General features: G+C 39.9%; 1 protein-coding gene across 2 annotated transcripts in view; it reads right to left on the minus strand.

Moving 5' to 3' along the window:
* PCSK2 (proprotein convertase subtilisin/kexin type 2) overlaps nucleotides 1-25,261 on the minus strand; it is a 213,378-nt gene that overhangs the window by 178,460 nt on the left and 9,657 nt on the right. The window contains exon 2 of one of the 2 annotated variants that reach the window (XM_040981188.1): nucleotides 9,779-9,883. The exons of the other annotated variant lie outside the window; for it this stretch is intronic. Within the exon in view, the coding sequence (XP_040837122.1) occupies nucleotides 9,779-9,883 (105 nt within the window). The remainder of the gene's footprint in view (nucleotides 1-9,778; nucleotides 9,884-25,261) is intronic. 2 annotated transcript variants of the gene reach the window in all.

The raw sequence follows: 25,261 nt of genomic DNA on the forward strand, positions 1-25,261 counted from the left end.
GTGGTCTTCAGATTCTCATTTTGAGTTGTCAAAGGGTTTCCTGGCAACTTTGTGGTCGCTAACTTACAGAATCCACTTGGTTCTGAGATATTGTCTAATCAGACTGGAAGCCTTCAAAGCTTAATTCTTATCATTTCGTGTTAAATGTGACTTCTTGCTTTAAAACAGACAGCAATTGAGAAGTCTAAAAATATTTTATGTTGTTATTTTCATTCTGTGAACTGAATGTATATACCATGAATTGAATATTGATATCCTTTGTGAAAGAGTTTGAAAAGTACGTTACAAAGAAAAAACTGAAGAAATGGGTATGCTCAATATGAAATAATAGGAATAATCAATACTCTGATAATATTTAGATGAGGTAGGATTCATTGACCACAACTAGGTCTTCTTTTGAGCGGATTCTTTTTCTATTATTACTTGTGACTCCTCTCCTGTGCTGGTCCCCAGGAATTTTCTGAATTATATATTTTAGAGTTCTCCAACACTCAATCTCCAACTTTTCTATTCTGTTTATGCCAAGTTTTTAGGTAATTTTACATTACCTTAGGACACTGAATTATTACCAATATATAAATGATCCTAATTTATATCCTCAAATCTGATATCCTTCTAGATCTTATATCTATTTATTTGTTTATTTTGCATCTTTATGGAATACTTACAGCAAACCTCAAGTATTAGCATGCATCAGACTAAACCCTTTATTCCCTACCTACTCTCCAGCAATGCATTCCTTCCTTCAGTGTTAGACTTACATAAAATGACTCAAGCCAACAAGTTTGGAATGACTCCTGCCTTCTCTTTTTCTCTGCGGTTCTTTAGCTAATTCATCAACAAATTTCAGGACTCTAGCTTCACAGTACACCCACACATCTTACTTATTTCTCTCCTTCTCCTCCACTTCGATCCTGATTTAAGTCACCAGCTTTTCTCTTCTGGAATATTGCAATCCCTTTCCCTTGATCTCATTGGTTTCTACTTGTCCCATCCATTCCTGAACCCGCTCCACAGTTTATGATTCACCTAGAGGCAGAGGAATGTCATCTCATTAAGGGTCAATGCAAAGTTCTTTATCTGTCCTATAACATTGTCTATGATCTTGCTCTGCCTCTGCTGTCTGACTGTATCCTTGCCTCATTCCTTTGTGGACTTAAAGGCATTCCTGCTGTTGCTAGAACAGTCAAGTATGCCTTGGACTCTAGGCCTTCTCTTGCTTCCTGAAAGCATGCGCCTTCCTGACTTTCTGTGCTCTATATTTAAGCACTGTACCAGAGTACACAGCCACAGCACCTTTTACTAAGTAGAAATTCCCTTCCAAGGGCATGCCTTCTTTCCCATACTCCCATAGTACCTTCACCACCAGCCATGTAACTGCTTCTGTTAATCTCTTTTTCTGTGTTTGTCTCTCCCATTTTTCCAAGTATACAAGATCAGAGGAGAAGATTTTGTCAACTTTGTTTACTGTCATATCTCAGTACACAAAATAGTACCCAGACTATAGTTTGAGCTCAATAAATGCTTGTTAAGTGAATAAATTATTTGCCAGCAAGCCACTAGATTAAAAAATTAGATTGTTGAATTTAGTAAACAGGCTCAAAATAATCACTTTTAGAAATATGATAGACATGTTAGATAATATATAAGCACATTTTCTTTTGTGTCTTGGGGAAGGTTAGTGAAGGGACCTCATGAGGACATTCAGAAGAACTTGGTGTTTTTGCAGGAAGTCCTACAATATTTGGGAGCCCAGATTTTGCCTCGCAAATTAGACAGATGAAGCATACCCTATTCTTCTCCCCACATTGCTTTCCTTTACTGTGGGGCTTATTAGACTTTCTTCTGCAGAAAAGAAAAAAACCTTCCCAGTGATTTCTGAGCTTACTTGTACCATGCCCATCACTGTGCTCATGCCTTTCCTGCACTGGCTACAGCAAACAGAGGCTATTATTTTAGAATGTGCTCATAATGCTTGGGAGTGAGAAAGAAGAGCCAGACTTACTCACTAGCAGTTTTCCCCATGCTTTTCTATAGTAAAGAATCTTTCATTGTTTCCCATAAATAGTTAATTATAGCCCCAGCAGCAGCTTTTTGGGTGGGAAGCCTGCACATCTGCAATGCCCAGAGGAGATGATGAAAGTTGCTCCCTACTGCCTGCTAGAAGCAGTGAGTTAGGGATAAACTTTTCCCATAGGCGGAGGGCATGAATGCAGTCCTAACTCTCCTGGATTTTCCTCCCTTTTTCTCCACCACACGTCTCCCAGTGCTAGCAAGTCACTCATAAAAAGCACCATAAGTGAGGGGAGCACCCTTGCTGATCTCTTACCTTGGGATCTAGAAAACTATTTTGGGCATCAATGATAGTAAGTGGAGGCAGAAATGACTCTACTTGCATCTCTCAGCTAAAGATTTGTGTTTTCTGCTGAAGTTTGATGCAATCTTTGGAGGAGGACAGTAGAGAAGACAATGGTGTTTGTTAGTATAGTGAGAACCCTTGGCCTCAGAGGACATGTCAAATGTTCTGGAAAGTGAAACATTGGTCAGAATTTTTATCCCATTCCCTGTGGGGTTACTTTTGTGATTCTGCCACATCCAGTGGATTGTGGATGAAATTCAATTTCCTGTAATGCTCACAATAAGAAATGGGGAGGAAGATATCTTAGTTACCTGCATGGCCCCGCTGAAACAGAAGTTACAGATAGGAAGCACAGGAAAGACTTAATTGGAAAATTCCTTTACATTGCTTAGAGCAGCATATCAAAATTTCAAACTTCATAACCGTTATCCTCAATAAGTATGAGGAGGAAAAAAAGCCTTTTCTAGTGATTACCAGGGATTGGGAAAGGTAGAGGGGTGATGGAACTAGAGGGAGGTTGAATAACAGGAACAAAAGCACAGTTACATAGAAGGAGTAAGTTCTTATGTTACACAGCACAGTGGGTTCGCTAGAGAGTTCACAATAAATTGTTATATGTTTTGTGATAAATAGAAGAGAGGAGGTTAAAGACAGAATGAATGGAGTAGTGATGGGGTGAGAGAGTTGACATATTGTGTACATTACTTGAAATGTCACACTATTCCCCCACACATATGAAAACCTTTTAGGCATCAATAAACAATTTAGAAATGTTAAGTGCTAACCTGATTCAGTTATCACTCAATGAATGCATACATTTTTGCACAATCACATTGTATTCATAAATATGAACCATCAATAAAATAAAATAGCCTATTGTGTGGATCTCCATTCTTTTTTTAAGAGTGCTGAAAGCATCTCTCTCTCTCTCCTTCTGTCTTTCTTTCTCTTACCCAGTTCCTGGGTAAATCCTATGTAGAAATCCTATGTAGAAAATATCTGAAATTGTATTAGTTATCCACCAGAGGGAGGTTTGATTAAGATAAAAGTAAAGGAGGGTGTTTTCCTCCAGGAAATTTTCTATTTGAAAGTTGATATTTCAAAGGATAAATGTGCGTTTTTCTTCTCTTCTCCAATGTTTAAATAGTCAAATATTTAAGTAACATAAATCAGAAGAAATAAGAGCTTTGCCACAATACCTAATAGTGGCATACTCCTATCATGAACGATTCTGACTAATTCTAGATATTTAAAAAGAATTGGAAGTTAAGAGTTTGTGGCATTTTATTGAACTGTGGTGGGAGAAGGTCATTGCTTGCTTTGAACTGTTGAGGGTCCAGTTTTCTTTACTGAGTGTGGATTGTGATTACACTGTTATGCTATTGTCATGGAGTTCATGAGCTTCTTTAGATCACCTTTTCATTTTATCTACATTTAATCTTTCTGATTAAATTTATATGTAGTCATAAAAGGTCTTAACTAATTGTAGCTAAATTGTGTCCTTGAGTTAGATCTAGATGCATTAATTGAATTAGATCTAAATACATCTGAATAGATCTGTCTTGTTAGAGAAGTACCTGAAACAATTGCAAACCATTTTCACCTTCTGTCAACCATAAAAATAAATCAATTTAAAAAAACAGTATAAAGATTGAATTATCAAATCCCATTGACAAGCAAAGCCGGGTTCCTACACTGGCTCTAATTTTTACAAACAAGTCACATGATTCATGTCCAGTAATAATAGGAAATTTTTCTTTTGCTATGGAGGTACAGTTCTATAAGATCTTTGAAATGATTACATTATCCCATAATACCAACTCATGAAGGTTATTAAATAAATTGTGGCATTAAACCAAAGGGAATTAAAACACATAACCATGACATCACTAAGTGCCATTTATGATGATTAAACTCATGAAGACATTTGGATGAACAAGAAACTAGAAAGATACAGATTTCAAACATAGAATAAAAAGGAAACCTCATCTACTCTTTAAAATGGTAGATTAAAGAGAAGTTTCCATTGGACTGACAGAAGTTTCTGAGATGTAAAATTGGAACAGGTGTAAAAAGACTTTTGAAAGAGTTCTATGGTCCAGTAAACTTGTTTAGCCAAAGTAATAAATGTTTGTAATTTTTGAATCAAATATAAAGTCTCTAAACAAATGAAGTTCAAGGTTTTTTTTTTTTTTCTATTAAATTGTTTGGCTTCCACACAACTTGTGTGTGTTCCTCATAGAACAATGTCAGTCCTTCACATTTTAAAATCTATTTCATTCCAACACTCTGTTTCAGAAGTGCAAGTATGGTCTGACAGTCTGTGAAACAAATATTATCTTAAATAAATCTGTTCTCCAGCAGCTTTTCAAATACTTGGAGAAGGTACAGGGCTTTGATGTTGACTATGGGCCGTAATTAGGTTTGGCTTCAAGATTTGTTGAATCTGCTGTAGCTGAAGTTTAAGTCTCACAGGGGTTTTGGCCAGTTAGTATTTGTTTTGACCCCACTGCTGACAAGACAGTTTAATTTTATTACTTTATTACAACTTTGAGTTTATTTATTATACCTTTAAATTATTTTAACTGTGAAAAAAAATTCCAGACACATAATTTTTGCTTTAGTAGCTAGCTGTTCCCTGGGAATATGGACAAGAACACATAGTAATATTGGACCTTAAAATTTTAAAACTGATTTTCCAGGAAGACTTGGAATGATAATGATTTGCCTTGTCCACATTTAAGAATGTACCTATAGGAGGAGGTAGAGAGAAGGCTTTGTGTCTTTTCCTAATGGATGCATAATTTAGAATAAGGTTAAAAATGTAAGATAAGAAGAACGATACGGTTCCAGGGATTAGAATTCTAACAGGAAAATATTAATCATCTATTCATTTGACAGCTACTTACTGGATATTTATTAAATGCTCAGTGCTGCACTAGGCAATGAAAGCACAAAAATAAATGAAACAATTTTACTTTTTAGCATATAAATGATGATACTCAGGTAATCTTTTAGCAAAGCGAACTGTAAAGACAAGAGAGTATTTTTTGAATAATCTACTTCAGAACCTATTTTCTTACCTATTGTCCTATATACTGATAAACAAAAATGAGCATATTATAAACAGCAATTTATTTCTAGTCTTTTTCTCATTTCCCTTTAACATTAAATTTGGGTGCTAAATTGAAGACAAACATCATTGAAATTTATGTTCTGAACCCAACACAACTCAAATAAGTTACTTGGGCTTTCTTTCTCTTTGTTTCTTGAGGTTGGTAGCAAATCATGGCAGTTTCTTTGATCAAAATACTGTTATGCAGGTCCAGCTCTGAGACTTTGCGGCAGCTCAGAGAATCCTGTATTAATTGCATGCTGTTTTGGACTTTGCATTTCCCTTTACAATCTGTGGACAGTGATTGGGAGAGGCCAATAAAGTAGGGCTGAGTCAGGAAGAAGAAGGAAGCTGAGACTAAAAGCATGGATGAATTTGATAGGTCATGGTGATAATATGCTTCAGAGATTGATGAAACAACCTACCCTTAAACTCTTGCTTCATAAAGCCTAATTGGAAACCTCTACATTAGAGTTAAACATCTGGATCAAAAGTTCCTATGTGTCCTTGGTTCTTCCTCTTTCCTTTTTATACTTTTATTGATTTTTTCCCATTCCATTTGAATGTGCTTGGTAGCCTTCAAATTGGGATATCTCACACTTAGACTTTGCCCGTTTGTTTAAGTTATCATCATCATCATCATCATCATTTTATGATAAAATTCCATAGGCTCTGGGATTTGCTTTATCCCCTCCTCAAAATCTTCCCCCTACTGAGTTCCCCTATATTATTACAATAGAATAGTTATTCATAGTCGTAAGTCCATCATTGCTGGCATGGACAAGGCAGAGAGTCCAATAACTTTTGTCAAGATGTATTTCACAGTTTCATTGAGATTCCATCTTTGATCTGGAAGTACAGCAGATGAATACTGCATTGTAAATGAAAAGCCAGAAAACAAAATCAACAACAGGAAGAAAAACAGAAGTTTACAATGCCATGAAGTTAAACAACATGCTACTGACTATGGTAGTCTCTTATACATTTACTATACATACTCTTAAATGAAAAGCCATGAAATAAAATAAAAAATGGAAGAAAAAATGACAGTTATAATGCTATGAAGTTACATAACATGTTACTGAATGACTAATGTGTCACTGATGAAATGAAAAAAAAATCAAGAACCTTCTTGAAGAAAATGATGCTACTGTATGATCTATGAGTCAGTAAAGGATTTAATAAGAAAGTGTTTTGAAGGCATGAAACTTAAAAAAAAATCAGAATCCATGAGATATAGTTTCTGCTGATCTTTGTTGGTAAGATATGGCTTCTGTAGACAACAAATAGCTGTTTTTTTTTTTTTAACCCTGAATGTAAATGGCTTAAATTCATCAATCAAATGTTACAGAGTAGTAGACTGGATTAAAAAAAAACAAGAGTTTACCCTTTTTAAAATGTCTGTATACCCACAAGGGAAGAATTCTTATTACTCTTAGATTGTTCGTAGTCAATGATTTTTGTTTCGTAACAATCAACAGCATACATTGCTATTAGCAGATACTCAAAGTAGACAATTACAAAAACATCACGAAGGGAGAAATTTATTTTTAACCTAATGTTTTTGAAAGAGCAGTCATGATATACATATATATTTGTGTGTGTGCACACATATATATGCATATTTGCCAAGAATTACGTGATATTGGTGATTTATTTATTGATTTATTTCCTGCAGTGAGTTTCCTAATGACATTTAACCTTCGTCACATTTAACCTCAACATTTGACCTTTGTGATATTTAGCCTTGATGAGAAGGCAGAGCAAAGATCCAGGGCACGCAGGTATTAGCTTGTATTAGCTTCTGTGCTCTCTTCCGTCTGCCTTCACCAGCAGGGCAGATGCATACCCAAGCCTGGCAGAGCCAGCGGGCTACCTTTGTCACAGTAGGTAACAAAGGAGGAGCAGATGCCTCTTGTAGTGACGAAAGATAATATTTTGAGTTGAAAGATAAATAATTGAAATTCCCAGTCTCTAGTCTTTATTTACTTCTTGTTTTTTGAAAAAAAATCACTCTGCATTTGTTTTCAGGGTCAGCGTCTCAGGATTCTGTCAAAAAATGCTAAAATGAGCAAAAGTTTAGCAGAGTGATCCCACATTGTCTCTATTCCAAACTGCAGTTTTTTATTTATACTGTTCTTCAGTTTACCTTCCTAACTTAAGCAAAATAAGTATCTGTTTCTTTCTACTCTTAGTTCACTTATGTGCTCTTTTTTTTTTTTTTTTTTTTTTGAGAGAACAGATTGTCTTGAGACAGTGCCTTTAGTCATGGAAGAAAAAACAAAGTGGAATTTTCAGGAAAATATATAAATAAAAGGAAAACAATAAAAAGAAAATAAAATACACACACAATATATAATTAGATGGAGATGAAGTGTAGGGGAGACCAATGTCACAGTGCACCACACTAGAATGGTCTTTGTCTACTGCTGCTCATCCTGGATTCATTCGTGAGATAGCTGCTCTCATCTGGTTCTCCAGCAATGAATTTTTAAATTTTTTTATTATTTTCCATGATACAGTTTTGTAAGTATAGGAACTCTCCCCTCCTCTTCCCTGTTGTCCCCCTGCCACCTTTTCCTCCCAAATTCTTTTCTTTTTCTTTTTTTTTATTATTAGTAAGTCAGATATATAGAGAGGAGGAGAGACAGAGAGGAAGATCTTCCATCCACTGATTCACTCCCCAAGTGGCCACAATAGCCAGAGCTGAGCCAATACGAAGCCAGGAGCCCAGAGCTTCTTCTGTGTCTCCCACATGGTTCAGAGTCCCAAGGCTTTGGGCCATCCTTGACTGCTTTTTCAGGCCACAAGCAGGGAGGTGGAAGGGAAGTGGGGCTGCTGGGATTAGAATCAGCCTCCATATGGGATCCTGGTGCGTGCAAGTTGAGGACTTCAGCCACTGTGCCGGGCCCTTTCTTCCACATTCTTACAGTAGTATTGTCTTTTAGTAACGGTTACAAGTTTAGTGTTCTATTTATGTGCAACATGGTATTACAGGTATAGACAAAGATAGGAAGTATAGTATCATATTGTCAGTCAATGAATTTGTACAACTAGCACCAAGATTCTATCACTCCTAGGTAGCAGTGCCTTTTTTCACAACAGAAACTTGGAGAATGCTTGCCATTGGCCAGCAGCACCAATCTGGCTCTTCTTATGAAGTGTTTCCTAGAGCAGAAATTCCACTGCAGGGATAGTGTGAACTCTTGAATTGAGGAGTTAAAGAAAAATTGCCTCTGGCCTGTTAGTTGGTGATCTGCTTGGGAGCCTGTGTCATTTACATTCCTAATCAAAGCTCAAACCCAGGGAAATGTTTGTATGAAAAGCCTCACAAGAACCAGTTTCTGGATTCCATTTGCTCAGAAGAAATTTCATGTGCAAATCCCTAATTCAGATGTGTGACCCACTTTTCATTAACTCTTCCCCAAGAGGGTTGGCAAGAAATTATCTGCCTTCAATGCAAGGAGACTGACTTGCCTAGATTGTTGATTTGCAGCTTAGTGAGCTGCATGAGAGAAGTCCGGATCTAAACAATACGATGAATAATGTGTAGGTAAGTGGGGATGGTGATAGACTGCATGAGGGAATTCAACGATGATCAAAATTCATGTTCAGGGAAGTAGGGAACAAGAACACTGAAAGATTAGCTGCCTTGTTGGCTATAATAATATGCTTTACTGGGGGAAGTTGCATTAGTAGGAGGAAATGAGACATGGAGTTCAAGACTAAGAAAAAAGTGGAAATAAAAAATAGGGGTAATAAGCATCAGGAAGATAGTTGAGGTGTGAGGGATAAATTAGATCAGTGCGCGAGAACATAGAATGAAAAGAAAGGCTGAGTTGATCCCATGTCTACAACCATCCATGACTACTGGAAAGTCCATGTGTGCTCTGTGCTGACCTATTCACAATATGGTGCATGACAGCCTCTTCAGAGCCTGTGGTTTCACCAGCATCAACCTTCCACAGAATAACTTATTAACTTGCCGGGTATCTTCCCATCCATCATAAGCCAAAACATGTCCCCCGGCAAATTCAAGTCCTCACAAGCAAATGAACAATGAGACAACCAGTAAAGGATGTTAACCAACATTTCCTTCTCTCCAAGGCCCTACAAAAGACCTCAGCTAATAATAATAATATGAACAAGACAGAAGCAGAGAGTCCATGATGTCCTCTGCAAAGGAATCCATGTCCTACGAATGTACATGAAATTCCTTTACCTCAAAGTTCACTGCCCAAGCCCTCTTCACCCCCTCAGTTTTAGCATAGAGAATGGAAGGCAGATTTCCAGGGAAAACTCACCCTGGGGTCTCTTTCCAGCTGTTGCTTGTGATGTAGGCTGCGTCTTCTCTTGGCCTTTGCAAGACCATTGTGATAGAAGTGGTATAGACCTTCAGTGAAGGGGAGCTGTGGAGAATCAGACACAAGGTATGATTAATTTCTGGGGCTGCACCAGGCACAGGGGCAACTAAGCTGGGTCTGCACAGGATTAAACTCCTGCATATTTGGCCCTCTGATTACCTAGCAGAGTACTTTTTTTCTTCTTGCTTGCTTACTGGTTCTCATCTTCTATTTATTCCCTCATTTTTAGTTTCTACACACCCTTTGAGTACTGCATCTTTTCTCTGAACTCTTATGTTTATATCCATGTTAATATGGCATTGTCCACTCTTTTCTCTTCGACTAGTATTTGATTACTAAAGAATTATTCTGCTGGGCCCAGCGCAATAGCATAGTTGTTAAAGTCCTCACTTTGCATGCGCCAGGATCCCATATGGGCGCTGGCTCTAATCTCGGTGGCCCTGTTTCCCATCCAGCTCCCTGCTTGTGGCCTGGAACAGCAGTCAAGGATGTCCCAAATCCTTTGTACCCTGCACCCGCATGGGGGACCTGGAAGAGCTCCTGACTCTTTCATGCCAGGAGATGAAGTCCGTGATGCCAAGTGCTACTCTGGTGGGAGAAAAGCAGCTAATAGCTGGTAGGCATCCTGGACCTGCTTTAACACCAAATTTATGTTAAATATACCAGTGTATCATCCTAGTTGCCAATTCTATTCTTTTTTTTTTTTTAAGATATGTTGGTGGTTAAGGGCAGATACTGGCACAACAGTAAATTGGGTCTGGGGCCACAGGTAGGCACATAGGACACCAGGGTGGCACAGCACACTGCTGGAGGACTGGGTTTCAGATCTGTGCATTTGAGTGCATGGGGTTTGTGGATTGCTCAGGGAAGGAGGTCTGGGGATTTGTAGGAGGGAGGATTGCTGAGGGAAAATGTGACAGGTGAGGAATGATTTCCAACAACCAGGCTACTGCACTTACAGATAAATGAAAAGGCAAGACCGGGTGGTTTGGAGGAGGAAAACTGGAGGGCCTTTCAGGGCCAAACCAATATACCCACCTATACAGGAGATCTTAGCTGGGCTTGTTAGTACCAACCACACATGCAAGCCATTGCTGGGGAACCTGTCTGGCAAGGCTCTATTATAGTATCTGCCAGTAAGTGTTGGAGCAGGGTAGGATCATGTCAGTCTGGGCCATACGCAGCATGCAGTAGAGCTGGGTCTGGGAGCAGATTCTCTGGGGAATTGTGGGCTTACCCCTGTGGGACTGCAACTCCATCTGGCTTGCTCAAGGGCTGGGAGTTGTGACTGTTCAAGCTAATCATGACCATGGAACTCATCATCATTCATAGGTACTAGGGTTGGAAACAGGCTGGGCTGGAACAGGCTGCAGCACCCACAGGTGCATCTAACAATTGGGTGTGGGGCAGCCAGGCTGCAAAATCCACCAGCACCCACAAAGGCTGACATTGGGGGTTAGACTGTGTCAGGTAAGGGCCTAACCAACTGCTGGCACATATGAAATCTGGGTATGGGAGTGGGTCTGGTGAGGGAAACGTGGGGAACTCACCTGGTGGGCCATAGCTCCCACTGGTGAGCATGTAAGTCAGCTGGGTATTGGTCAGGCAAGGAAGGACTGCCTCACTCCTTGACAGGTGTGCGGGTTGGCTCTTGAGGGGTGGATTGGTCAGAATGAGGTCAAATTGGCACTCACTGACATGTGCAAGAGCCAGGATGGGGTGCAGGCTCTGCTGCACCAGGTGAGGCTATCACACCTACTGGTTTGTATGAAAGGCAAGAATGGGCAGGTGGGGCAGGGGTAGGCTACAGCACTCACTGACAAAAGTTGGGACTAGGGGAAAACCAGGCTTTATCATCTATGCAAAGGTCAAGCTGGGTGATGGGTCATGCCAGGAAGAATTGGAGCAATCACGAGCATGAGCAAGATCTGTGACTGGGAGCCAGCTTGGTCAGGGAGCTAAGAAGACAGCCCAGCTGGACTGCAGTTCCCATTAGTGAGTGACAGAGTTGCAATGGGGATGGTGAACTGGGCTGGGCATGGCTGCAGTATCCTTCGGCATGGGTGTGGACTGGGTCTAGGGTGTGCCAGACTCTGCTAGGTTCCAGTACCTACTGGTGCTTATGAGAGCCAGGGTAGGTATAGGACAGGCTGGGCTAGGTCTTGGCTCCTGCTGAATCACGGGAGAGCTGGGTCTGTGGGCGGACCACGTGTGTCTGGGCTGTAGCACCCAGCAGTAAGATATGGAATGGGTGTGGGTTGATTGGGTAAGGCCACTGTACCTGCCAAGACAGGAGGTGGGCCAACTCAGACTAGGCCAAGCAACATCTTGTGTGTGCAACATGTGTCTCTAGGTGGTGACCTGATATAAGAGCTTGGGGAATTGCAAATAAATCTGCCATATGACCCAGCTATCCTGCTCCTAGGAATATACCCAATAGAAATGAAATCTGCATATGAGAAGGAGATATGTAATCCTGTATTCGCAGCAGCACAATCCACAATAGCAAAGACGTGCATCCAAAGAAGAGTGGTTAAAGAAATTGTGGTACATCTACTCCATGGAGTATTATTCAGCAATTAAGAAGAATGCAATTATGCTATTTACAACTAGGTGGTCCCAACTAGAGAGCATTATGCTCAGTGAAATGAGTCAATCACAAAAGAACAAATATCATATGTTTTCTCGTATATAAGGAAACCAGCATGGAAAGTGTAACTTCAGTAATCTGATCCATACTTTTTTTTTTTTTTTGGCTGCATCCCATGTGTTTTGATGTCTTTATTTCAGTTTTATTTATTCCAAATACTTTCCTTTCTCTTGTCAAAATAATTTCTGTCTCATGGATTACTTGGTGGCATCATTTTTCCCAAGAGACTTTTGTATTTCCTTTTTGTCACCCATGTGTTGGTTTTGGTTACTCAGTGGTGCATCTTTTCATGGTGCTGTAATTCATTGTTGTTGTTGTTGTTGTTGTTGTTGTTGTTGTGGAGGCTGTTGTTCTAACTCATACCAGTATTTGACCTTGTTTCATGGCTTCTCAATTATGGAAATATATAATGATGGAGTACTGGGGTCTATCATATACAGATGTGGGGGTATAATGCAACCTGCATCCCTGCTTCCAGATAGAAGATGGATTCCCAATGAAACTTTTGGACATGTGTAGACAATGGGATGCTAGATTGTCTGACATTGTAGCAGAATGTTGGCATTCTGCCTGTGCCCTGTGTGAATTTCTCCTCCCTAAACTTGATAAGCAGGATAAAAATTTTATTCTGTAATTGATTCATTGCTCAGCAATGTATAATAAGGAAAAACTAGTTGCCTAAAAACATGTTAGTGTCTCAGTTTTGACAGATGTACCAGCTGTAAACTCTGTAACGGTATGAGTTCTGTCTGTCAGTTTGTGAAGGCAGCCTGGGTCAGCTAAACTAGAGGCAGTCCAGGGACAACCCTAGTGCACTGGAAAGGACCTGCAGTCAGCAGGTACCAAGTGGACTTCAAAGGCACAGCCAAGATAGCTAAGGGAATAGTGTGTGGATGAAAAGTCATTTAGAAAATTGTAGCTTTTGTGATTTAGGTGCTCTTCATGAAAAAGCAAAGCCTCTAGAGAACATTTAGTGCAAGTATTTTATGTAAATTTTCCAGGTTCAGTGATTCTTAAATGTTTTCCCTATTTAACTCACTGATACACTTAGGACAATATTAAAATGTAATAAAAGAAACAAAAAGATTTGATAAAAAAAGAAAAAGTGGTGGAAGGGAAAGAAAACAGATGAGCAGCCCTCTGCAGTCTTCTTTCAGGTGGTTTGGAGGGCATGATAAATCTAATATTTTTTTTATTTATTTTAAAAAAGATTTATTTGTGCTTACTGGAAAGGCAGATTCAGAGAGAGAGAGAGAAAGAAAGATAAAGAACTTCCATCCACCGGTTCACTCCCTGAGTGACTGCAATGGTCAGAGTTGAGCTGATTCAAAGCCAGGAGCTTCTTCCAGGTCTCCCACTAGGGCTTAGGGTCCCAAGACTTTGGGCTGTCCTCAACTGCTTTCCCAGGCCACAAGCAGGGACCTGAATGGGAAGTGGAGCAGCTGTGACACAAACTGGTGCCCATATGGGATCCTAGCACTTGCAAAGCAGAGAATCGGCCAATTGAGTCATTGCACCAGGCCTAAATCCAAAAATTTTAATGCTAGAGGGGATCTTTGGGGTATTAAATGCCAGTGGGTATTTGAGGGACCCATTTGACCACTATTTTGGTTTTGTTTAGTTGATATTTTATACATTAAGTTTGGATGAAGGAAAAGTGAAAACTCTTCCTTATAGTTGAATTCCAATTAATAAGTATAGAAGTAAAGGTAAAAATTGGCTATATTCAGTTATGAAGAAGTGTAATAGTACTGGTGGCTGGCAAACCATACCAGTGGATGCTAACGTAGGATTTTATCTGTACGGTGGATAAGCCTGGTAGAGATTGATTTAATCAAGTGATCTAATGGTGGGATGTGCCAAGTTTGAATGCCTCAAGATAAGATGCACTCAGAAGGATACAGCATCCCTGATATGGTTTTGTTGCCAAAATAAAGCAATATGTATTCATTCAGGCAGAAGCATTAAGTAAACTGTTAACTTTCTGGTACTCTTTAGAGTCATTGTGTTCAAAAAATAGAAAAAAGGGACTATAGAACTTTTCCCAACTAGAGGAGACAAAGAAGCTATGATCATTAAATATGTAAAATGTACATCCTGGATGATCCCTATATCAATAAGAGGGCATTGTTAGGACAATTGGAAAATTTAGAATAAGATACACAAATGAGTTAATAGCCTTATGTCTCTGTTTTCTATTTTTTGTAATTGCACTATTGTTATACAGTATGCTAACTTAGAGAAGCTTGAATGAAGGACATATGGAAACTTGTGTCTTATTTTTAAAGGATTTTTATTATGATATAATGTATATACTTCTTAATCTTGTTTAAATGTATAGTTCAGTGGTATTAAGTAGTGTCCAGCTAACACCACGATCCATATATAGACTTTTTCATCATCACAAACTGAAGTTCTTTCAAATAACAACTGCTCATTCCCTCCTGCAGCCAGTCCCTGGCAACCATCTTAATCTTAGACTCCATGAATTTCTCTACTCTAAAAACCTGAAGTAGATGGAATAATGCAGTATATGATCTTTTGTGTCTGGCTTGTTAAGTGTGATGTCTTCAGGTTTTATACATGCTGTAGCAAGTGTCAGATTTCTTTCCTTTATAAGATTGACTTAAATGAATTTTATGTATAGACAGCAGTTTATCTATTCATCTCTTGCTGGGCAGTTTTATCTTATTTTTAACATTTCTACTTTTGCTTTATTTATTATTGTTGTTACTTTTGAGAAGAAGATAGATGGACACACACAGAGCATGTGTGTATAACAGAGCGTTCTCCTATTTCCTGGCTTCCCACATCTCCACATGGCTGGCATGGAGCCAGGCCTAAGCCAGGAAGTGATGAGATAAACCAGATCTCCCTTGTAAGTGGTAGGACCTGTACCACTTGAATCATTACCACTGCCTTCAGAAATCTGCATTAACTGGAAACTGGAGCCAGGAGCCTGAGATGTGGAATGTAGGCATCTTGACTATTAGGCCAAATAACCAATCCCTCTTTTTCTAAAAATATGTTTCTCATTAGCTTCTACCTTTCGGCAATTGTGAATAATGCTTCTGTGGGTATAGGTATACCTGTGAGTTTTTTTGTAACATTTTTAAAATGTAAGATTACTCCTAGGGGTCGGTGCTGTATCATAGTAGATTAAACCTCTACCTGCAGTGCTGACATCCTATACGGGTGCTGGATTGTGTCTTGGATGCTCCACTTACGATAAAGCTTCCTGCTTAAGGCCTGGAAAAGCAGCAGAGGCTGGCTCAAGTCTTTGAGTCCATGCATCCATTTGGGAGGTCCAAAAGAAACTCCTGGTTCTTAGCTTTGACTGGCCCAGCTTCAGCCATTGCAGTCCTTTAGAGAGTGAATCAGCAGATGGAAGATCTCTCTCTCTGTTTCTCTATTACTGCCTTTCAAATAAAATTTTAAAAATCTTTTAAAAAGAGTAATTCCAAGTTAAAATGTAAAATATTTTAACATTTTAATTTGAATGTCTTTAGGAGAGTCATATACTTAATTAGTGTCAAGTCACAGGCCCCACCAACTCTGAATATCAATCACTGAAGTTATTTTCCAAAATAACTTATTGAATTGCACTCTCTGACTTCATCTAACTACCTTGCTTTAGAGAAACTAACATTGTAGCTCAGGGAAGAGTAAGGCTTATCCAACCAAGATGTGCTCTTGACAACAATCCCAGGTCTCCTCATTGTATATCCAGCACCCTTCGCACCCCACTGCTTCCATTAAGAACCACATTGTGCCACCTCTTCTTTGCAGTCATGGCAACAAACCTGTGAGATCTTAGGCTGGATTCTGTGAAATGAATTGAACACAGGACATCCAGGTTAGTGAGTGACAGCTCCATTACTGGGACCTCAACCCCCTAGTTCTGGATTCTTTGGTAAGAGGAGCTGTCTTAATTGTAGAAGAAAGTGAAGCTCACTGGTCTTGGGGAACTAGAATCGGAAACTCTGAGCAACTTATTCTTGGGTCATAAGTAGGTAAACTGATTTGACTTGATCACAGGCATTGGCTATTCCTCTGGATCCTTTTTGCCTCTTTGGAGCACAGATCTATCAGCTACTGTCATTTGAGTATCTAAAAACAGCAGCTACTTGGGAATCTTGTACAGGCAGGAGCTTTAGCACAGGAAGAATCACTGCTGTGTGACTCTCTGGAGCGCAAGGGCCTTGCTGCCTCTGCACAGCTCAGTGATGTGATGCTCACTGGATTTTAGCTCAATTATATTAATATTATGAACAACAAAGACTCAAATACTCAGCTGAGCATCCTGGTAAGACATTTCTCAAATGGTGGGCAGTTAGGTTTTCTTTTTAAAGTGTTTTCTTCATATACACATGTCTGTTAAGCAAAAAAAAAAAAATGTACAGTTACAGTTGCAAAAGGAGTGAAAGAAGAATTCATAGCAAATTGTCAGCTTAAGGGTTCAGGCTGGGTGACAATATATTAATACCGCTAACTCAGACTTGTAATATTTTGGGGAATTCTCATTATTCAAAAATTATGAAGCATGGAAATGTTTCTCATTGCCTTCTTTTGTTCCCTCTTGCTTCCTTTCTCCAAGGTAAAGCACTTCTCTAAACCTATATACTCCCTCTGCCCCTCAGTAGGGAACCCCAGAGAACTGACAACCAATAGATGGAAATGGAAACACATGTTAGGTTCTCATAGAGTCCTCTGCTTGCCTGCCTGCCTGCCTTGACACCAGGTGAATCACACATGCTCTAGAGTTGAGTGCGACCACAGCCTCCACCCCAAATGTTGTGTCTATGCATTTGTTTGTTCCCAGGAGACAGTTCACTGCTTATTACAGTTTTCCAAATGGACTCAGAGAGCCACCCCCAGCCCAGCCTTCAAATAGCAAGATTTGCTTGGCTCATACCCATCAGTTGTCCTGTGGATATTTTCTTTGCATGTGCCCATAGTGTTGGTTTTCATGATCCTCAATCAGACTTGGGAATCTATTCTGATAGAACTTTGGGAGTCATCCTATGTGTGAGTTTTATGATTTTTTTTTTTTTTGTCTTAAGGGAAGTTGTCAAGATTCAAGGAATAAAAAGTGGAAGATGAAGCGATCAATCAAAACTTGAAAGCTGGCCCAGTTGATTATTGCTCATCACTTTCAATTGGGGGCCTGTAGTCTACAGACAGGGATAGGCTCTGCATTGTCTAAATGCTTCTTGGAGCCCATTTTTCCCCCTTTTTTCAGACAGCCATCTTGACAGGAAAAAGGCGCCCTGCAGGGAGAACCTGTCCCAGGCTTTCAGGAACACATACAGACAAAATTACATTGTGCAATTGAGAGGCGCGTATAACACCCCAGAAACAAAGAATAATAAAATGGAGGTCTAAGGTATGTGTGAAATGGGGGAAACTAGGGAGAGAAAAGGAAGGGGAGGCAGGGCTGAGAACTTAATGGAGTGGTATAGGTTGTTGGTCTGAGTTAGGTAACATTAAAAGGTCGGTTGTTGTCTCAGTATGTTCTCTCTCAGCCCAGGGCCCAGTTTCATGCTTGTGTGCATGTGCTGAATGCTTCATTTTGTTGAAAATACTGTTATCTCTGGCAGGGGCAACAGCCCAAGCCACATGCAGCTTACGTTTCACCTAAGATTTGCTGATAGGGTAGAGGTGTCTGGGGCCAGAAATGAGGAGATGAGAATTCAGCATCAGGAGAAACATGTAGCAGAAACCTGGTCCTATCTGTCACAATCACGCCTCAGTTAGGCTGAATAATCTGTTCATACATTCTAACTGCTCACCTGTACTCACTTGCATTTCCCTCCATTAGGTTCCTCTTTCTTAAGGACTGGCTCTAGGAGTACCTTTCTCAGCTACTTGAACTCTGTTACTTTGGTTGCCTCATCTTGGCAAAGAGAAATAAACCCCCCTCCCCCAAAAAATCGACTGGTAGAAAGAGAATGACAGGTAAAGACCCTCTTCCCTCTTGCCTGGCACTCCTAATTGTCTCATGCCCTGCAGGAGTAATATTAATTGCCTCTGTTGCCAGGCTCTCAGGTGATTCATAAAGAAGCTCAGAAATGATGATCAGTGGCTGAACACCGGAGAGATAGGCAAACTGGGAAGGAGGCTGCCACTCTGATGGTGAAGGAGCCCCAGGGGTCCTCATTAGCGTTCTCTAGCATTGGAGACAGCCTGTGAGTCACATGAAAGATCAGTCAGGTATCACTGTGACCATGCTGTGCTGCATACCACCAAAAATCTTAGAACCTTACAAACAGGTACGCTAAAGGTTTTAGCTCACGATTTCATGGGTCAACAATTGGTGCTCTGTGGGTGGTTTTTCAGGTCCTAACTGCAGAGTGCAAACATTTGTCATCAGCTATTGTCTTATCCTAGTGGATTCTGCTTTTATTTCTTTTTCTTAGGTGAGTTACAGGAGGAAGAGGGAGAAACAGGTCTTTAGGTCTTCTGTCCATCAGTTCACTTTTCAGATGGCTGTCACAGCCAGGACTGGACTAAGCTGAAGCCAGGACCCAAGAGCTTCTACCAGATCTCCCATGTTGACAACAGTGGTTCAATCAATCACTTGAGACATCTTCTCCTGCCTTTCCCAGGCTATTAACAGGGAGCTGGATTGGAAGTAGAGTAGCTGGGAAGTGATCTGGTGCCATAGCGGATGCCATATTACTCCAATTTCTCTAGATATCTATATGTTCTCATCGACCTACCAGCGGGGATGGGCTAACCCAGTGAACTCCAGCAGAACCACCACACTAATCCACAACCAAGTGGATCATGCATAATTCACTTTACGAAATGATTCTTCCTATAGACATAGTCATACACACGAATCTATACTGCATTACATGTAGTAATAGGAATGAGAAAAATCTTAAAATAAAAAAGAGAAAATCGAGCTACTGACATATTGCTTAAATTTTCATCTTTCAAAATGACTCCAACATGCTGAAAAATAATAATAAGACCTGGACGAGACTGGACGGACTGTTTCTTCCAGAGGTATAATAATCTGTTTCACTTTTCACGTGTCTGGTATTGAGTATTCATGGCATCAATTTTATTGATTCTCGGTTCTGAAAAGAGGTGCTAAATATTTGAGCAACTCAATGTAGATGGTTAAATCTCTTTGAATGTACTGTTCTTTGGCTATTAGAAAAACATTTAGGAGATGATGGTCTGGTGGAGAGGGTAAAGCAATGCCTATGTAAATGCCTATGACAGTGGGCCTGTGACATCATGGGCCCTGTTTCAAGTCCAGGCTGCTTCACCAATGATCCAGCTCCTTATTAATGTGCTTCAGAATGTAGTAGTGATGTCCCAAGTGTCTGGACCCCTGACATCCATGTGGGAGACCTGGATGAAGCTCATGGCTCTTTGCTTTGCACAAGTCCAGCTTTGGCATTCCAGCAATTTGGGGAGTAAACCAGCAAATAGAAGAATTCTCTCTCTTTCCCCCTCTTTAAGCAAATCTTTAAAAAATACTTAATGCTTTTGGGATTAAGTAGGCGACATGTAGGAATTTGAAGCAGGTGTAAAGCAGTGGGGGAGAGGTAGCACCTGATGTGAGATGGATGACATGCTCTCCTCAAGATAAGCATTTTGAAAGCATGGTGCTGGCTAAACAAGCTGCATTTGGTAATCACTGAATGAAACATATTGCATTTGCTGGCTCTGCATAGGCTAGGTTGAGGAACTGAACATTTTGAGTAAATTTAATGACTCAAAAACTATCAACTGAATAGTCATAGAAACTACTGAACAAGAAGCCATTCCATTCTCAGCAGAGTGGCAGATAGACGCACTAAAAAATCATACATTGCTTCATAAAACCCAATCAATGAGAAATGGCTCATGTAAGGGAAACCAGCCTTATATTTTTAGATGAGTAAGGAAATACGAATTCCCTAGAGCCATGGAAGGCCCTATTGTTGCCTCAGACAGAGTTGTTTCACACGGTGGAGGTGTTGAATTGTTTATATGTCAGCTCCTCTGTCAATGGGAGGCCTGTGAACATTGGACATCATTTCTTGGAGTAAGCAGATGTGAAAGAAGGACTTATACAGCCTCGGGTTTTGGGTGGAATGTTATAAAGTTAGCCCTGCCGGAGAAGGCCCTTGGCAACTTTAACTAGAGCCCAATCACTACAACAATTTCCCTACCTCCATTCATAACAGTGATATTTATAAGAGCTTGTTGGAGATATTAAGTTTGGTGAAGTGTATAAACTCAGCTTTGTACAGTAATATGCTTTGCTTTCATGTAAGTTTGAATACATTGTTTTTCTACAGAATCTGTCCATTCAAAGTTCCTCATCCCTAAAGGACTCAGTAAAAACTTGTTAATAACATAATGACATAGAGGTGGATGTGCCTCTGTAGTTAGTTGAAATGTAAGGGATTGTGTGGAAGAGAAACAGGGTAGAAGGGAAGAAAGTTATTGACCTACCACGTAACACACTTATTTGCAGGCCCACCCTGTTTGCTCCTAAACATTTGTTCTCTGTGGATAACACTCAGCTATTTTCTGTGATTCTCCAAGCCACCCTTCCCAATGGCCAGCCTGACTATCTTTGGTTCCTCACTATTCTGTAATGGAGATAGAAGCTATTCAAACTGTGACTTATCCCTAAGAATTGAGCCACTGATTTATATCAAGTTTAGAATGATACCCAGATGTGATGAGTTGAGGGTACTCAACTCCCACAAGCCATGTTTTTTCTTCCTCTGTAAAAAAAAATCCATTTATTATCATAGAAAGAAAAATCTAAAAACAAGCATTATTCCTTTGTAGTTTTAGGGAATAATCTAGCTATTAGGTGAGCTTATATAAAAGAAAACTAATACTTTCTTTCCTCTTCTTTTGGCTTCTAAATTAGCAGGCCTTCTCTAGACTCATATAACATATGTCAAGAGAGAAAGTAAGTTGCATTTAATTATTTGTTCTTAGCCTTCTTGGATAGAACTGGGTGCTTCTACAGCAATAACTGGTGGTTTTAAAGACAATAATTAATCAAATCATTGGTATCACTGATGTTATCAGCCAGTGACAGTTGGATCAAAGACACATAACATGACTTTTGGTGGCACAATTTATTAAAATGCATGGTGTTATTAGCTGCCAGGGCATGAGCAACTTCACTGGACCAAGGGAGTAGGCTGAGATCTAAGTCTCTCTAACTCATTACTAGCTCAGCTTATTACCCTAGAGTTTCTCATATATGAAGAAAAGTATAGTCACACTTTCAAATGCCCTTCCTTTCCTCCTTTTACCCAAATGAGAAGTCTAAACTCTTCTTTTCTGAGGGTGACACCCCATGACCTATCTCTAGGCCATTTCTTTGGCCTCTTTTCCTAGTTTCTTAGAATCTAGACAGACAAGACTATTAACAATTCTACTGAAATGCCTGTACGTTTTGCTGCACTTTTTGTGCTTTCCTTTATAAACCCCCTTTCCTTTTAACCTGTTGAAACTGAAAGCTTCAGTGTCAACTCATCTCAACATTTCCTGTTTTGTGAGGATTCCCTTCTGCTGGCACTCATTGCCTCAGGTATATCAGATCTTAAACATATCTCAAAACTTCCCAGTACTCTGCTTGTTCACAAGAGCACCTGTGTTCCCTTGTGACTTCTGGAACCTACGACCTGCATTGTATCTAACTTTATGTTTTTTTGTGTGTGTCTCAAATGGCATTGATGACTTGTCTCCATTCCTTTAGCTCACCCTGGAGGTCACCTGTAGACAGTGCCTATGCGTGCAAACATCTTTCATGCATCTCTGCCAGAGGGTATCCTCTGTTTCTGAAATCCAGCTTGGCCAACCTGGGGCAGGCAGCAATGTCAGAGATCTGATGTGATTCAAGATAAACCCTCAAACAAAAGGAAATGAAAACTGGCACTCAATTTCCCAGCTTCCCATCTGTTACTGCTAGAAAGTCCTATGGCAGAATGTTATGGTATGTAAGTTCTTTGACAAAACGGATTTAGTAAATATGATACACAGGCACTTTACAAATGTTTTCACATTGGAATCTTTATCTTTGCTTTATTTATTGGAACCCAACTCAATCCAACTGGATTTAATCCCAACTGCCTAATCATCCCCAATCCATGTCTCAGTGTTGGACATAATACATGCTTGTTGCATACACTCGGCACAAAACTGTTAAATAAATTGAATATCCTCTGTTTCCATGTTTTCCCCAGGTATAATTGTAGCTACGGTTCACTTTTTTGTCCATTGATTTGGAGTTCTTACATTCCAGGAAATAGCTGCAACAGTTGGGTTCAACTTTAGGTTCATGTCAATGCTCATAGAAAATGCAAATGTTCAAGCTTCTTAGCCTAATTCTGTCCCTCCCCAAATCCTTCCTGCCCGAAAAGCACTGCTCATAGATTTCAAGGGATCACAGAGTCTTGTTTCCAATCATTCTTAGAACCAATGGCAAATTCTATTGGTCACACATTGTTGAGTGAGTCCTCTCAGAACACAGCCAGAAATGACTGGAATAGACTCTATCTTTTGTTGTTGTTGTTGTTTGTTTGAAATTCCACCATCATTGAAGATGATTGATAGGCACCTGATAACATTGCTTGTTTTCCCTCATACAATTGAACAGCAAGGGCCTGGTGCTGTGACCTAGCCTCTAAAGTCATTGCCTTGAACATGCCGGGACCCCATATGAGTGCGAATTTAATCCCTGTGGCCCTGCTTCCCATTCAGCTCCCTGCTTGTGGCTTGGGAAAGCAATCTAGGATAGTCCAAAGCCTTTGGACCCTGCACTGGTGTGGGAGACCTGGAAGAGGTTCTGGGCTCCTGGTTTTGGATCGGCACAGCTCCAGTCATTGTGGCCAATTTGCGGAGTGAATCAACAGATGGAAGAGCTTCCACTTTGTTTCTTCTCCTTTCTGTATATCTGACTTTGTGATAAAAAATAAAATGAATTGTAGAAAAAGGAAGAATTAAACAATAAGCTAAGGAAAAAGAAGGATGACATTTTCCTGTATCAATTAGCTACTGAACCACAAAATTTTAGGCTATGAAGGGCAAATTATTGATGGAAGGCATTTTAAAAGATTTATGTATTTGCTTGAAAAGCAGAGTTTTATACACACACACATACATGTGGAGAGAGAGAGAGAGACAGACAGGCAGACAGGCAGACAGGCAGAGAAATCTTAAATAGGTGTAAGGTGCAACAACCAGGCCAGGGTCAGGCTGAAGTTAGGAACCTGGAACCCCATCTGGGTTTCACACATGAGAGCAGGGGCCCAAGAACTTGGGCTATATTCTGCTGTTTTCCTGGGTGCAGTAGCAAAGAGCTAGATTGGAAGTGGAACAGCTGGAACACACACTGGCATGCATATGGGCTGCTGGTGTTGCAGGTGGTGGGTTAACCCACTCAACCACAGCACTGGCCCTGATGGAAGCCATTTAATATAGGCATGAAATGGGATGTTCATATAATTTTTCCTAGCATGTTTGGCCCTCCTAGTTTCACATCTCTTGCCCCATTCACCTATACTACAGGAAACATGTAATGATACTGCTAAACTTTTACATTTTTCTCTAATCATGTATTTTGATGTTTACTTAGTGCTTCCTAAATATACAGCACTGTTATTCACTGAGGGGATAGCTATGTTTTTATTCTATCAAGAGTCCACTGTTGGTGTGTGATCTTGTAATTCATGGGCAGCTGTTTGTAAAACATGAATTCATAAAAATTTTAGGTATCAAATGCTGAGAATAGATAAAGAGAATCTGAAATGAATTGGTATGGTCAGATAAAATTTGTTTATGTAGCTAAGCAATCACAGGAGACAGAATCTTCCAGCTTGTTGTTTCATCAAGTCTGAAAAATTGGTTCATGGTTCCAACAATGTATTGTATAAACTACAGCCGACTGGCAATAGAGCTCATACTCTCTTTCAAAATAGTTAAGAACATAAACATAGTGTTTAATATAATTTTCCTCATGTATAAAATGAAGGGTTAAAAATGTCTTTTTAAGATCCTTTCCTTTTCTGACAGGCTGTGATTCTGTAATTGCAGTTATTATTTTTAAGATGTTAATGACTTTGGATAAACCAGTTAGAGTCATGCAGCTCTGATTAGCTATGCATGTCATAATATTTTGGTGGGGCAGCAATCTCGAAGTTGTCTGACAAGTGTTTAGAAATCATTATTCATAGAAATCCTTATAACAGCATCAAGGTACTATACTACCACTTTTCTTCTTTTGTTCCTTTCCCCACTGCACTTCTTACAGGAATTGTCCACATCTGTTAGCTCCATGTCATCAGAATTTCCATTACTCTTCCCACAGCAGACATGAGCAATCGCTTGTTCAGATCCTCCAGCTCTCTCTACTGAGTGCTTGTCAGCCTCCTCATATCTTTTCAAAGTCCCCACCCCACCACCCCAGATGGCCAAATTCTGCTCTATCTGTACCTATGCCAGGCAACAAACAAACAAACAAACAAAACCAACCAACAAACAAAATAACACCAGAGAGTTAGCACAGCCTAGATTAACTATCAATCACCAACCAATCTCTGAATGCAAGTGGCATATAAATATCCCAGTTCTTGCAGCTCTCAGGCAGAATAAATCTGAGTCCTGTGGTCTCTGCCAGTTCCTAGATTGCCTGAGTGAGTCTGGGTACCTGTTATCCATGATGACAAGGTGCTCCATATTGCATCCTTTTATTCCTGCTTTCCCACCTCTATTTCAAGTCTCCATTCCTATAGCAATATGTT

Source organism: Ochotona curzoniae, unplaced genomic scaffold, assembly GCF_017591425.1.
Source record: "Ochotona curzoniae isolate NIBS_2020 unplaced genomic scaffold, NIBS_Ocur_1.0 contig_3520, whole genome shotgun sequence".
Taxonomy (NCBI): Eukaryota; Metazoa; Chordata; class Mammalia; order Lagomorpha; family Ochotonidae; genus Ochotona; species Ochotona curzoniae.